General features: G+C 40.0%; 1 protein-coding gene across 5 annotated transcripts in view; it reads left to right on the forward strand.

Annotated features, from left to right (window-relative positions):
* The window catches only part of LOC130184885 (potassium voltage-gated channel subfamily C member 1-like), a 94,272-nt gene that overhangs the window by 45,124 nt on the left and 32,788 nt on the right, over positions 1 to 16,360 (forward strand). For all 5 annotated transcript variants that reach the window (XR_008830069.1, XR_008830070.1, XR_008830068.1 and 2 more), the window contains exons 2-4: positions 8,464 to 8,595; positions 9,477 to 10,338; positions 13,005 to 13,217. Coding sequence is in view for 2 of the 5 variants with exons in the window: in XM_056400985.1 (XP_056256960.1) it covers positions 8,464 to 8,595; positions 9,477 to 10,338; positions 13,005 to 13,217 (1,207 nt within the window). In the remaining 3 variants the exon portion in view is untranslated. The remainder of the gene's footprint in view (positions 1 to 8,463; positions 8,596 to 9,476; positions 10,339 to 13,004; positions 13,218 to 16,360) is intronic.

Here is a 16,360-nt window from a genome sequence, read left to right on the forward strand (position 1 = left end):
CCCATTTGGTTTTATTACTAATGTGTTGATAATTTATTAATCATTTCAATAGTGATCTGACTTACTCTGCCACACACAGTGCAAGTACTTTTCCACACAACAGCAGGACACAGTGTTTAATTACTGAAAGTAAATACATTTACATTACTGCCAAACACTGACCATGAATAGTATCAAATCCTTAAAATGTTAAGGACTATAAAAGGACTACAAATCTTTGTGTAAAAACATTTCTTCTGTCTCTGGCATAATTATTATATAAAGTAAAATGGCTCTCCTGATCTTTACTTCTTTTCACTTTCTTATAAAGTATTTTTGCCCTAGTCATTATCCTGTAAGAATGATGACTCACATTTTCCAGTCCAGTGAGCTGACTGGTCAGTAATCAGGATCCTCTGAAGCAGGATCAGTTACCATGGTAATCTACCCTGGTTAAAATGAGCCAGTTTCATGATACTGGAAAACCTGAATCAATCCCAAAGATAGCAGGCAAGGCCACTAATCTCACTTCATGATACAGATCCCTGAGAGTGATACATGTAATGTTTTGTATTATTGGTACATTGTCTTCACTGTGAAAATGTGTGTGTTAGGCGTTATGAGGGGTTTGTGAAAGTCAAAAATCAACCAGTCAGACAATCACATTATTTTACCAGGCAACTATGATGCCAAATGATGGCTGGTTATCTGCCAGAGTGTCAGGCAGAGCAGACAGACTCACCAGCCAGACACATGTTGGAAGCGTTTGGTTGGTAGAGGAGCTTATGTGCAGACTGTGATCTGACATCACAAACAGAATATAAATGTACTAAGTCTCAGGTGCATTGTACAGAAGAAGACAGGTGTCACAAAGCCCAGTACATATATGTAAAACTAAGGATATTCCCATCAACCTTAGCTAATATCATCAACTAAGGATGATGGGAAAATGAACAGCAAGAAGAGACTGTCCTCTCAAGGGGAGCATCAGCATCAATGAGTTACTGTTCTTCAAATGAGTTTGTGTTCAAGTGACAAAGTCCTCAAGGTGGGAACTAAAGAGAAGTTAAGATGATGTTATTATAGAGTCAGAAAGTCAAAGTTTTTTTTGTCACCTGCATGCACATGCGTGTATCTGTGCATCCTGTGCAGTGTACTACATTCACAAAACTGGGGCCCACTCATAAAACACTGCTCCATAGCTGTTAGCATGTTAGCATGCTGATAATTTAGTTCAAAGCACAACTGAACCTTCAGCCTCCCGGAGACTTTTAATCTTAATCACTTATTGAAGGCTGAAATCAGTGCTATGAAATTGTTTTCATTGTGAGTGGGCACTGAATAAAACAGTAGATCTACCTTCAAAACCCTTAGCTCCAGTATTGGCATCTATTTCCTCAATGTTACTTGTTAAATCACCAATACAGGATTAGGGTACCTACAGGGATTATGGCAGAGTCATAATACCTGATGGGGGGAATAGCAGCAGTCCTGATAACTCCCTGATAACTGAGCACATGTGCATAACCGCATGCAGTTGGCCGACACAGCTGTAGCAGCATTGGGGTTAAACAATATACACAGATACACAGGCAACAAAGCAGGCAGTAAAACAACCCCACTCGATGCAACAGTATAACAGCCTGCATGGTACAGTCCACACACACACACACGCACACACACACACACACACACACACACCACACACACACACACCACACACACACACACACACACCAGAAACACCACATCCTACAGGGTCGCAGAACAGCAACATAAGATTTGTACCCATATGCATAGTGCATAGCCACCCCTCTCATTGATGATTTTGACAATTCAAAATGCCAACACACACTCTTTTATGCTTTCATGCCTAAAACCCAAAATTACAAAAATATCGAGGGTAACAAAAAATGTAGCCTAATGCTGAATTATTAGAGAGGAAAGTCAGGGAGAGGATGACATGCAGCAAAGGGCAACAGATCAGACTTGAACCCGGGCCAGTGCGGTTAAGATTGAGCCTTAATGACATGCATTCTACTGGGTGAGCCACCAGTGCTGTACTGTTTTTTTCACAGCACACAGCCCATCAGTCTACTACTCGTTGATAAACTTGTCCAATCAACTTGTATCTATAACTGGTTTGATATTACTTGAATTTACATTATTCACAGCACGTTGAGGACATGACATCTACAAAAATACGGGACAAATTTTATTTTCATGTACGGGACAATCCGGTAGGGACAGAGAATGTAAATAGCTTGTGACACTGCAATAGCGCAGAAATTATTATTATAATTACAGTCCAAAAGTCCAGTCTGTTATGTTTGAAGGAAAGCATAAAGAAAGTTCAGTGTGTGTGTCAACACTGATGCTCTGATGTCAAGTTTGTCATAGGGCATGTAGGACAGCATTTATCTCGGGAAATATGTCACCGCAGCTTGACATGATGTCTAGTCCACCGCAGAGAAAAACAACAGCTGCAAAATCAGTTGGTGCTGAAGCACTAGTGACTGAATATGTACATAACAGCATTGTCATATGACAAATATACTTTCTTTCGCTGTTATTTAAATTGTGGCTAACTCAAAGTAGTTAGTTTGAGAGGCTCCTGCCCCTTTGCTCTGAGCAGTGCAGTTGCTAAACACATTTCCTACGGCTCTTCATTCACCACGTTACACCTTATATACACCTTTAGAGGCCAGAGTATGGCTTGTTTACTGTTTGGCTTTCTGCTTTGCCTTAAGCCAGTGCTCTACAGCAGTGGTTGGCAGCTGGCGGCCGGCGGGCCAAAAGCAATAATATGTTTTTGTAATATATTTTTTATGTAAAAAAAAAAAATTTTGATCACCATTGCTCAAATACATCTCCATCTGACCAACATCAGTTACCCATAAAAATCACTTCCTCTTAGGCGATTTTACATAGAAAATAAAAGCGAAAGGAAGTTCTTTTTCTGCAGCAGCAACAGCAACAGCAACAGCAGCAGCAGCAGCAATGCTTTATTTCCAGGTATTGCCAGCTTTCCTTTTTCTGAAAGGAAGTTCCAAAGGTTCTGTTACTTGCTTGACAAACCTCTGACAGAGTGGGCATACAATGTGTTATATGAATTTATGATATGTGACTGTGTGTGGAGGAGTTACTTTGTGTGTGGAGGAGATCTACTCTTCAGATGAATCGTACAGATCGTCTCACTAAAAGCTGCTTTATTCAGATATTTAATTTCAAACGTTCAATCTCTGCTAACCAGACCATGTTCACTGTTAAACAGCTAGCCCGCTAACTGCAGCTGGAGACAGCAGACCTTATTCTGTTCTGCAGCCTCAGTGAGTTTGGTGTAGCTCCACGTGAGCCAGTTCTCTACCTGAGCAGAACAAGAACCACTGTCACCAGCTGCAGGCCAAGACGGTGGAGTTAGGTTGTCCCAATGCTAGGCTGTCCAAATGAATACTCCATACAGCCACATATGTGAACAGTAATAGAGTAAATTCCAGTTGCATTTTTATCAATCAGTTCATTAAACTAGCCTTTGATTATTTTCTGGCCCCCTATCTAATGGATTAGAAAAAGGTTACTTGCAGGCCCCTGCTCTACACGGTTCTCTAGGATTGGTCCGCATGATTAGATAGATAATGACTGTCAGGGATTTTGTGTATTGACTTATAGTAATATCAGATTTTTATATAATTTTTGCATCAGTGTGAAGATGTGCCTTGATTTAAATGTAAATATTATGTAAATGTAATTATTTGTTCATATCAATCTTTTAGACAATATGTAAGTAACTAATTTTTGTTCTTAACTATGAAAGACGTGTTATTCACAGTTCGAACAGAAAAACTGCCCTGAATCAAGAAACTGCAAAAAGAGCTAAGTAAAATAACTCTGAAGATGAGTGATACTGCAGCAAAATTACATGTATATGTATATATAGTAATAGTAATAGTAAGTAATTAATACTGACCAAAGAGATGATATCTAGGTACAGAATTAGCTGCCAAGGCACCTTGTAAAGTTAAATGACAGGATGTTTTTACTGTGAATCTTTCAGTTCCTGCTTTTAATAACTCTCCAACAACCTTAAGTGTTAAAGAGTGTGTGTGTGTGTGTGTGTGTGTGTGTGTGTGTGTGTGTGTGTGTGTGTGTGTGTGTATCCAGGACAGCTCTAGATAGCAGTGTGTGTGTGTGTGTGTGTGTGTGTGTGTGTGTGTGTGTGTATGTATGTGTATTCAGGGCAGCTCTAGATAGAAGTGTTAAATTAGACCATGATAATAAGCTGTGGGACTTGATGTGCTCCCTGAAGATTGGACGAAGACTCATTTGTCTGTCTTCATCACTGAGCTGACACACACACATACGCACACACACACATACACACACTTGCATACTTGAGAGCATACTGACACATTCATAATTTATGCAAACACATACAGTGGTTCATCAAAGGTTCACACTCACACACGTATACATACATGCATTTGAACACACAAGCACATTACTTGAGCATGTTAGCAGACACGTGCATGCACACACAAGTCAACCTTCATCAATGACCATACAGAAAACTGCTGTGTGATACGTCAACATGTACACACACACGCACACACGCACACACACACACATTCATTAGCCACCTTCAATCATTAATTTTTTTTTAATGTACCAGGTGTATTCTCACATGCTTCCACAATAATATGCTTTGACAGACGCACTGTTGCATTCATCTGTAGCAATTCAGTTCACACATATTACCACAAATATTTTTTCTCACTTACCTTTAGTTGTATCCATCTATGCGGGTAGTTTTGGTTTTATCTGTCCAGGTTTGCAGATAACTATTTTAATGCAAAGGGATCCGTGGGAGAGAGACAGGGAAGTTGTGGGAGAGAGAGGGGATGACATGCAGCAAAGGGCCCAGGCTGGATTCCAACCCCCTAAATGATATATGCTCTATGAGGTGAGCCACCAGAAGAAAGAGAAAAAAAAAAACAAATTAAGAACAGAATCAACATTGCTTTATTCTTCAGTTGCAAACTGGTCTGTATGATAATGCAGGGTTCATTAAGATAACAAAATCACAACAATTCGTAGTTTAAGGTGATTATACAAGGAAATCATAATTACGAATATCATATCTCTGTTAATAAATCACCCTACATACATACATAATGTACCTTTAACTAAAAAATTGAATACTTTGTTTTTGGCAGTATTTTTCCTTTCCTGAGCATTAGTTGCCTGCAGCCCCCAAATTACTAAATTTACCCCTGATCTGAAAATGCAACTGTGAATTTCTGAATGATTGTTCAGATGATACTCTGTCCATTTCAGATTGAATTCATCAATGCACCCATAACAACAAGCTGGCTAATGGTTACATTTAATCATTACCTATGTTCGTATAATTTATTTAACTCCATGTGTGGGCTGTAGCATACATAACATACCTGGGGCAACAGAGGATGAACTACAAATAAATGAATATAACATTGAATTTTTAAATGAATATCTTCACACCATGGGTCTGTCACTTTGTTAGCCAGTTTAAACTGCTGCTTACACACTGACTATATGGAGGTGTGTGTGTGCGCACTAACACGTTTATGTGCAAACACACTGTGTGGAGTATTTTCTGTTTTCTTTTTTTTTTTCCTATGATAAGAATTTGTCATAGAGAATCAAGAAATTTTGTTGGTATTGGTACCGACAACCAAATGTCTGGTATTGTAACATCCCTAGTTGTTCATTGTCCTTGTCTTGCTTATATGTAAAAGACTTGTACTTAGGGCAATGAGCGTTGTCAGCATCAACTCTAGTCAAGTGAAACCGCTGTAAGAACATTTAGTTCTCTCTGCCATTGTCACTAAGAGGAGGCTCATTGTGTTTGTGTGTGTGTGTGTGTGCTGCAGCATGTGAGAGAGAGTTGTCCCGCCCCTTTGCACACTTTGCACACACAGGCTCCAAGAGACAGAGAGAGATCTTTCTTCTGGACTGGGAATAGTGAAAATAGTGGAGTGGATCATAGTGGAGGGGTGGAGGTAACGGAGCTCATGAAGGGCAGAAGTTACAAATAATAATTCAATAAAAACGGAGATGATGAAAATGCATGAATTGAAAAATGAAACATGTTTTCATATTTTCATCATATCATGACTGTTTTAATCAATATGGCTTTGAATAATAATAATCAAATCACACAGATTTACTGATCTGTTTTCAATTCACATGCATTTTCATCACCTCCATTTTTATCAATTACTTTTGTTACTTCTTACTGTTCATACAAGAAAATCCTTTTAAAGCAACAATAAACAGGAATTTTATTTTCTTAATTTCCCCAGTATGTGTGTGTGTGTGTGTGTGTGTGTGTGTGTGAACCCAAAAACATAACCAAATGTATCAATTGATTTTGATATAAATTTGTAGCAATAACATTTGTTGATCATCAGTGGTGGTGTTAATCTAACTTTTAATGCTGCATTTATTAATAATTTAATATTAACAATGGATCAAATGGATATGTTTAATCACGTATCACATGTGGAGGCAAACTCACAGAGAATTAACTACGTTGCTTTGTGTCCTTCAGCTCATTGTTGGTTTTCCAGTGCAACTTTACAGTTTTGGTCAAGTCTTAGTGTTTTTATCAACCTGGTTTCAAGTACCAGCAGACAGCTATTTTCACACACATTAGAGACATACAGTTAGAAACTAGTGTCTCTTTAGCTGCTAAATGTTCCACTATATTCAACAGCTAGACTGAACATTTAGCAGCAGAGGCAAATATTTTTCTCTCTGGACGCTAGCTTGACTTCCAGCTATTGTATCTATCATTTCTGTCATTTTTGTGGGTGTGACCGTGTCCCATTGACAAAGGCTGGACCTTGTCAGGCAGAGAGGACAGCAGCTTAATTCAGAGGTTTGTGCATTGAAGACAATCCTGGATCCTTGACTGGTGACCAATTATAGCCATAATGTGCTTGTCAAGCTGTCCTTGACTCAGCTTCTACTGTTCTGAGATCAGTTATGATTTTACAGTATTATACACATGTACAGACGTGTGGAAACTAAACTTGCACATTAAGCGTTTAGAGGCAGCAGTAGCAAGTAAACAAGAAAATACATCTGCAGTAAGTTTGAGACAGAATATTGTTACAGGAGTAGAGCAGCTCCTCTCAGGTTGTACGTAGCTTGTGTGCATAGCAGGCGCTGTTGGCATAGTTGGCTGCTCGGTTCTGCTTGCCAATCTGTAAAAGTCACTGCACGCCACTGGTAAATAGGCAACTGTTTGCTTACAATATCAGCTTTAGTCATAATATGACAATCCTAGGCTTGCAGCTCATTCTGCTACCTCCAGTTGGCCAAAATAAAAACGTGTCTTTAAAGTGTCTGTTTTTTTTACAAATATGTAACCATGCTTTTCCCTAGCCATTTTCTTCGATGAGTTGCTTATTGTTGTATCTGATCAACATTTGCTCCAAAGTTCCAGTAGCATGCTTTTACGCACAGCATGCCAAATATGCAAATGTTCTGGCAGTGAAAATTTGACGCATCTCAGAACAGTCAGCTCCGTATAGGCATTATTGTGAGACAGGACACTGCTGAAAACAAACATCAGGGTAAAAGGGAGAGAACAGGGTTTAGAAAATGAATAGACAGAGATGGGAGGGCAAGGAACAGCAGGCTGGTAGAGGAATGCTGCAGAGAAAAGGAAATCGCATTATACACACACGAGCACATACAAAAAATTACGGGTAATACACTGCAAAATATATGAATGATTTTGCAGTTGCAAGGTAGATGGAGTCTGTATGTGTGTGTCTGTGCTCTAAGGCAAACAGATCATCATTGATTTTGTTCTTATACAGAAAAGACACACACACACACACACACACACACACACACACACACACACACACACATCAGTCGACATATATCTAGTTCTAAGATACATGACGTGTGTTTTCATCATGGTGCTCACAAGTAACACATAAACGTCTTTATTCCTCTGCTGTTTATGTACCCTCTTGTTTTCCTCTTTATGCTGTGTACAAGCACACACACACACACACACACACACACACACACCATGTGTGCCTCTTTTAAACTCTCCATCCGTCATCCGCCCCTCCCTCCCTATGTCTCTCTGACTCTGCTGTTATCAATGGGATTGCAGCAGTCAAGACATTTGCGCTGAATTAACAGCATTCCTCCACTCTCCTTAGTGTGTTATTGGCACCCTCTATCTGCAGCCTGTTGGCATAACCATTACATTCCACATACTGCAATGCCCCCACCACCACCACCACCACCACCCCCCCATTCTCCACCAGCAATCACATTAACAGCAAACTACTAATGACAGAGGCCGAACTTGCCAGAAGAATGTTGGTGTGTATAGTTTTACTTGAGTAAAAGGAGATTACATGCTTTGCATGCAAACTGTAACATTTCCCTAACCCTCTGTTTCTCTCTCTGCAGTATGTGGCGTTTGGGTCACTCTTCTTCATCCTCCTCTCCATCTCCACTTTCTGCCTGGAGACCCATGAAGCCTTTAACACAATCTACAACAAAACGGAGAATGTAACCAATGGCAACGTGACACATGAGGAGGTACAGTGAAGTTTTAGTGGATTGGTTTGTTAGACTTACATATGTTAAGTTGACCGTTCAAGGGTCACTCAAGCAATTCAGTATTGCTCTTTGATAAAGTTGTGAGATTTGTGAGAAACATTAAAAATGAATGAAGCAGAAGAGGCTGAGATGTCCTAATTTTTAGTCCCTAGCATCAGTTGACATTTCCTATGATGCAAGTAAAAGCATCCTTTTGTTAGGCCCTCCTTGTAAGGTAAAAGCACAAGCTCCTAAATGTATCTCCTCCAAGCCCAAGCAGAGATAACCCTGATGGTTTTCACAGGCTGATTTGTACTGCTCATAAACAGGAAAGTGACATTTAGTTTATAGTTTATAGCTTATAGTATATAGGTTATTACATTTATTTCTCAGGAACTATGACCAGAGAACATGAACCTCATATTAAGAGAGAAGATAAGTATACGTGATGGAAGGGGTCAGGATCACCCTAATATGAGTTATGTATTTTTATTGGGCAGAGTTTATTTACACCCATTAGTGATGTGCGGATTGCAGTTATATCTGCGTGCACTATTAACAGCTGATGGGTTGCAAGTGAGTTAAATAATGTATAATATATGATGAAATTATTGTGGATACATATGACATCAGAGCTGATCAGTGCATCACTTACTCCCATACAAGAGAGGAATTGCTAGAGAAAATGTACAGGAAGTACAGTGAGTGAAAAACAGTGGGACTATAAAGCATAAACGCATATAACAGTTAGATGGTGGAACCATATGTCCAGGGGAACATGGTATTGTGCCTCTGGATATATACCTCATGAATGAATAAATGAATGAGTAAAGGCATGATCAAATTAACTTACCCTTGATTTATTTTCTTCCACCCTGCAGATAGTGTATGAGGTGGTCACAGATGGCTGGCTGACATATGTGGAGGGCGTCTGTGTCATCTGGTTCACCATTGAGGTGATGCTGCGCGTCATCTTCTGCCCTGATAAGGCAGAGTTCTTCCGCAGCGCCCTTAACATAATAGACTTTGTGGCCATTGTGCCCTTTTACCTAGAGGTAGCGCTGAGTGGCCTCTCCTCCAAAACAGCCAAAGATGTGCTGAGTTTCCTGCGTGTGGTGCGTTTTGTCCGTATCCTGCGTATATTCAAGCTCACCCGCCACTTTGTCGGTTTACGGGTCTTGGGCCACACTCTGCGGGCAAGCACCAACGAGTTCTTGCTGCTCATCATCTTCCTGGCACTTGGCGTCCTCATCTTTGCTACCATGATTTACTACGCTGAACGCATTGGTGCTGACCCAGATGATCCAACGGCTGCAGCCCACACCAACTTCAAGAACATCCCAATTGGTTTCTGGTGGGCTGTAGTGACCATGACCACACTTGGCTACGGAGATATGTATCCTGAGACATGGTCGGGAATGCTGGTGGGTGCCCTCTGCGCCTTGGCTGGTGTGCTGACCATTGCTATGCCTGTGCCCGTCATTGTCAACAACTTTGGCATGTATTACTCCCTGGCCATGGCCAAGCAGAAGCTCCCCAAGAAGAGGAACAAGCACATCCCCCGAGCGCCACAGCCAGGCAGCCCCAACTACTGCAAGCCAGATGCCCTGGCCATGGCAACCGCTTCACCGCACAGGCTGATGGGCAATGTACTAGGGCCGGGCATGGTAGGATCTGGCAGCATGATGGGTACTGGAGACTGCCCACTGGCACAGGAGGAGATCATTGAGATCAACAGGGCAGGTGAGTGATTGAACAGAATTAAGATCATGTAAAAGTATGTAGTATGTTAAAGTTCCAGTGGGCCTTGAAAGTGCGTTGATATGATGAGGAAAATGAAAAACAGCAGAAAGTACCATATTTTTATTAAAATGTCCCAGCATGTCAGACTGAATCGGCTGAATTGCTGAGAACAACAGATGTGCTCATGGGAGGCAAAGCAAATCTGCAGAAATCTTTCGCCTCTAGTTTAAATGTATACCCTCAGATTTCTCTCTTAATCCAAGAATCAAACCTCTTGATGGAAATTTCTGATTATTATAATAATATTAATATAATAATCTGTCTCTCAACTGTCAAAATACAGTTAAAAATGCCCATTATCAGAGCCTGAACTGACATTTTCAAATATGCCATAGGTATTCAACTAAGAATTACAGATGGGTCACCAATTAAATAAAAACCAACATCAAGTGTCGTAGTAAGTTGTTGTTCCACCACAAGCCACAAAAACAGCTTCAATGTGCCTTGGCATTGATTATCCAAGTCCCTGGACTCTGCTGGAGGAGGAACACTCTTCTTCCAAAAAGCTGTTTCCTCATGTGGTGTTTTGATGATGGTGGTGGAGAACTCTGTCTAACACGTTGCTCCAAAATCTCCCATAGGTGTTCAACTTTCAACCGTGAAGGCCACAGCATATGACTCACATCATTTTAATACTCAACAAACCATTAAGTGACTCCTCGTGTCCTGTGGATACATAGTCATCCTGAAAGAGACCACTCTGATGAGGATAGAACTGTTTCATCTTGAAATAAGGAAGATCACTTACAACAACTGTGTATTGATTTGCAGTGACCCTTCCCTTCTAGGGGACGAGTTAACCCAAACCAAACCAGCACAATGCGGCCCTACCCCTGACTTTTTTCAGTCCTCCCTAAATAGATATAACTTTCTCAGTTTTAAAACTTGTTTTTAACCCATTCAAAAATCTGATTGTGATATTATATGTTTAGATTGCATATAGGATGCTTGCTTTTTGACACAAAAAAGTGTACTTTACTGTATATCAATTTTCCTACCTGGGATGTTAAAACATTTGAACTGAGAATGACGATAGAACCTTATAATATAATTTCAACAACCAATTGACTAACCCTAACCCTAACCAATGTTATGTTTTACCTCTAACCACCAAAATTTACAATCCTTGAACTTCATTGGACACTGTATATGGCTTGAATTTGATGTGAGCATTGGAATGTGGTTGTTGTTGAGCTGTAGAGGTCATTGAAATGCTTGTGTATTGCTACGGGCTTGGACATTATTTTGGACACAGTTTGTTTTTGGATCAAACATCTCTTTTTCCTTACTTTAATACTTACAGAGCTCCAAATTCTAAAGTTAATAGAGTGGCCTTAACAAAAATAATAATACAAAACAGTCAAAGTTTCTCACTTTCTCATCAACTGGAGGTCAGATTTCAAGCACTAAACTGATGTGGGAAGTGTGTATCTAACAGGGTTTGAAGCTGTAAATAACTTACTGCTGTCCTTATTTTCCTTAGAGTGGGGTACACTAAAATAGATTTTAATTTACAACAGGATGCTAAAGCTGAAAAAAACCTTATTACTCTCTCTTGACAATACATCTCTTTCTTCTCCCAGACAGATGCCATACTGCCGAGGTTGACATGTTCTGATAATCCTGGATTGGGTCTATACAGATTTACAGTATTTTCTGACTGTCAAAACATTGATCCACGCCATCTCATCTTATCTCTGGTCTGCTGTTTTAATGAACATGTCTATCATCTGAATATGGGTGTGTGTGTGTGTGTGTGTGTGTGTGTGTGTCTCCACCCCTCTGGGGTGTACCTGCAACTGTGCAACAGTAGGTCATATATCAGATAATATTTGACAGCTCAGTTGAAAGCTACAAATTCTGTTTACCCTGTAGCCATCTCCTGATTTAGGCATCTGTTGTGATGGTTTAGGTTTGGGTAAGGAAGCTTGGGAATTCATTATGTTAATGAGTGTCCTCACAAAGATAGAAGTTCACGCGTGCGTGTGTGCAGCACAGTTTATATTTCACTTTCTCTCTTCTTCTCTCACTTCTTTGTTTAACCTCTCTCATTCGATGCTGTGCGTGATGATGAGTGTGTACAGCCTGCCCTGCTGCAGTCTGTTGGTCAAGTGGTCAAGATAACTAAGATACTACTAATGTTCCTTTACACAATCCTCCTCCTTCCTTCTCCTGTCTATGATTCTGTCTTTTCTCTCTTTAATATCACTTTCGCTTTCTAATTGTTTTTCTCCACCACTTCTCTTTTTCCTGCTTGTTTCTCATCTCCTCCCTTGCTTCTCCTTGTCCTCCTCTGAGTCACTCCTCACCAAATCTGGACTTATCTCCGTTTTGCATTTTCATCTCTCTTATGCTCTCAACCTTACTTTCCCCTCTTCTCTTCTTCTTTTACTGTGCCCCCCACTCACCCAACCCCAAGTATCCCCTTTCTCCCTACTTCAAATTGGTATCTCTCTTTTTTTTTTCTCCTATCAATTATGCCTCTCTTATTTTGTTTGCTGTACCCATCGTTAATGTTTCTCCTTTCATTTCTACCACTTTTTTTTCTTTACCTCCACTGTTGCCCCATATCTCTCCACTACCCATGCATTTGTCCCCTCTCCCAGACTCCAAGCAGAATGGTGACACGGCGGCCAACGCAGCAGCCTTAGCCAACGAGGATTGCCCCACCATCGACCAGGTCCTTGGGGACGAGCGCAGCCCGGCCACCGCGGGCCTTGGTTCCACCACTAGTCGCGAGCGATACCCACATGACCGGGCCTGCTTCCTGCTGAGCGCTGGGGAGTTCCAGCGCACGACAGACGGGAACGTTCGTAAAGGTAGGAGTGCTGAGGGGTGGAGGATTGGGGGGGGGGGGTCGCCTGATGCATGGTCTTGATTGATTTATACAGATAATGTGAGCAGGCTGAAAAAACATCCACACGGATGTAACAGTCAGACTCCCAAGCAAAGATATCCAATTATACCCATACAGGACAAAATAATAAGAACAACCAACAATATAAAAATGCATTTACTGGTGTTCATGATAATATCTCGACCCCTCTGCACCTATAGAATATAACTCACACACACAGTCACACATACAGCTGTAGCAAAAAGTTGATGCAAAAGCACATGCACACCATACAGATGTCATAAAAATATATTAATTATAAGTGTTTTTCAAAATCAAAGTACTGAAGAAGCCCAAATTCTTTATGCTTAGGTAAAATCAACACACATAAACACATATCACATTTCCCCTCGTTCCTCTGTCATTTTGAGTGATGGCAGTATCAGTATCACTCCCTTCAGATCTCTCCCTGTGTCACTAATAACATATCAATGTGCACTGAATGGCATTGATGTTTTAATCCAGTGATTCTGCTCATTCACTCCTTCAGACTGCAACAATAGTAGAATAGGTCCCCTTCATGTATTTATCCTGCATCAGTGCTGCAGAGGTACTGCAGAGGTTGCTGCAGCACTACCATATGCATTGATGTAGAAGTGACTGGATTCACTGTAGTGGAACACAAAACTATTCCTGACAGTTTTTCGTGAGTTGTGGTCAAAGAATTCAATATTCAGAGTCTGCACCAAGGTGGATCAACAGTCACTCATTGGTGTTATTCTATTTTTTTTACTGTCAACAAATCCCCAAAATAACGAAAGAAGACTAGCATCAATTGTTTGTTCAAATGGACCTCTAGTCACTGTGGGAATTATGACATTTGTCATGAGCATGATGTGTTGTGATGATGTTATTAGCACCATAAATTCTTGTAGAGAGTAGATTGGGGTGGATGGATGAATTAACAAATTGCTAAAAATAAGTAACCCACGCATTGCTGCTTAATTTCTAAATCTTCCTCTGGACCATACTGTAAGTTGTCATTATTCAAACACTTAGATTTTGCTGCTACAAGTGTAGTATCTGTTTCATGCTCAAAACATCTGCAGACAATAGACACTTTACCCACCACCTACCTAATTCTATTCCTGTGAGTGCAGTTTTCTCACAGGTTTCTTTTTAGTTACTATGTATATATACTGTGCATTTGTTTTTCAAGGAAAAGCTCTGACATATACATTTTTTAAATTAAAGTTACTGATGTGTTATATTCATTTGTTCTTGCGTTCTTTTTTTGAAACTTCAGTTTCCTTGTGTGCGGTCAATAAAGTATTCTGATTATAGTATGTCATTGATTCTACATGGACCAACAGATTTAGTCCACAAATGGTTGTCCAGAATTGCTCTTCCAGAGGTCAAAGCAAATAAACAAAGAAAGTACAAAAGAGTACTGGTATTGCTTTTTTATTTCTTATGCTGATAATTGTTACTTAGGACCTGCGCAAATGTATGGATTGCCTCACCTATAGCTGTACACTATAGTTTTTAACAATCGTTACTGAAATAGAAGGAAATTATTGGGGAGTAACAGTGTGTGCGGGACTGAGGCTTGTCCACACTACTATGGGGTTTTTGAGCACAGAAAAATTAGACATTTGGAAACACTGCTGGCCCCGTTTTAGTTTGAAAACTCTGGGGTTGTGTTGTAGTCTGGATGGGCAAAAATGGAGACCTTTGTAAACAATGATGTAGACACCACGGTCTCTCTCTGATTGGGTCTCATCAGCCTCGACTACCAGCGGTAATGCAACATGAATAAGGAATTACAAGTGTTACTGACCATGTTGTCTTTGCTAGAATCTTTAGTTCTAAAATTTTGCATTTTAACATGAATCAACTGCCAAGTAGACAATCTGCTTCCTGCTTACACTGGCTCGTGCATGATCAGTGTACATGAATGGTCATGCGATATTCATTTTCAGGTGTGTTAGTATGGACGGAGATCGTTATTGACATGGAAAAAACGGTAACGGTAACGATAAAACGGTCATCTGGACAGAGATCGTTTTCGTTTGAAAACTTTGTTTTTAGATGAAAACATAGGAGTGTGGACGTAGCCCGAACCAAGATAAACTACAGTGTGTGTGTTCATGGTAATGAAGGAACATGCCACAGTGTAACAGTAAGGCTCATTGTTGTATGTTAAATAGTTTTTGGACAAAAATTAAGCCCTTATGGTCCAGAGGAATTAGATATATACGCAAAACTTAGAATCAATTCATTGTTAATTATGGTCTTTTAATGGATTTGATTTGCTGACAGTAAGAAAAATACAAAATCATCCTTTAAAGCTCTAACATCTTGCACTTAACTGGAACTTTCTTGCAACATTTTACGATACAAATATTTAAATCTGTTTCTGTGTTTCTTATGTACAGTCCAGGTGATATGTGGAAATATTTTTCAAGGCGTTGGATTTGTCAGGACCCACAGACAGAAACAGAAATGGATTTTTTGAAGTAAATGCATTTGACACATTCTTTTTAAACTAAGTTGTTATGGTCATATTTAATATTATTCTACTATTTATAGTCACTGTATCATCAGGGTTAATGAACAAGACGACAACATGCATGCAACAGACATGGTATTATAATGTCTAGGCTAGGTTCTCAGATACTGTGATTTCCTTCTCACAATATCACTGAAGTGAACAGTTAGGATGTTATATATGGTATTGTTGTAACCCTTGACCATCAGAACGGAGGGGTAGACATATACTTTTCTATGTTATCGTGTTTGGTTCAGGAGATATTATGCAAATACATAATAGGCTATCGGAAAGTAAAATGGCCATCATGGCCGCTACAAGGCATTTTTGTGATGGCTCCATTTCATGTTCACAGCCCCAAACTGTACAAGTGTACCAAGTTTCATATCACCTCAAATTTGGCACATATCACCTGGACTATTAAGTCTTTAGAATTGAATCTGGCAGTACAGACAGATGAGTGTCTTTCTGCTGTCAGGCATCACATAAGGCTTCTTCATGTCTCTTCCTCACTCTATCACTCTATTTCATGATATAGTATATTTTCTCATGCAATTCACTAACATTCTACCTTT

This window comes from Seriola aureovittata, chromosome 17 (genome assembly GCF_021018895.1).
Source record: "Seriola aureovittata isolate HTS-2021-v1 ecotype China chromosome 17, ASM2101889v1, whole genome shotgun sequence".
NCBI classification, from domain to species: Eukaryota; Metazoa; Chordata; class Actinopteri; order Carangiformes; family Carangidae; genus Seriola; species Seriola aureovittata.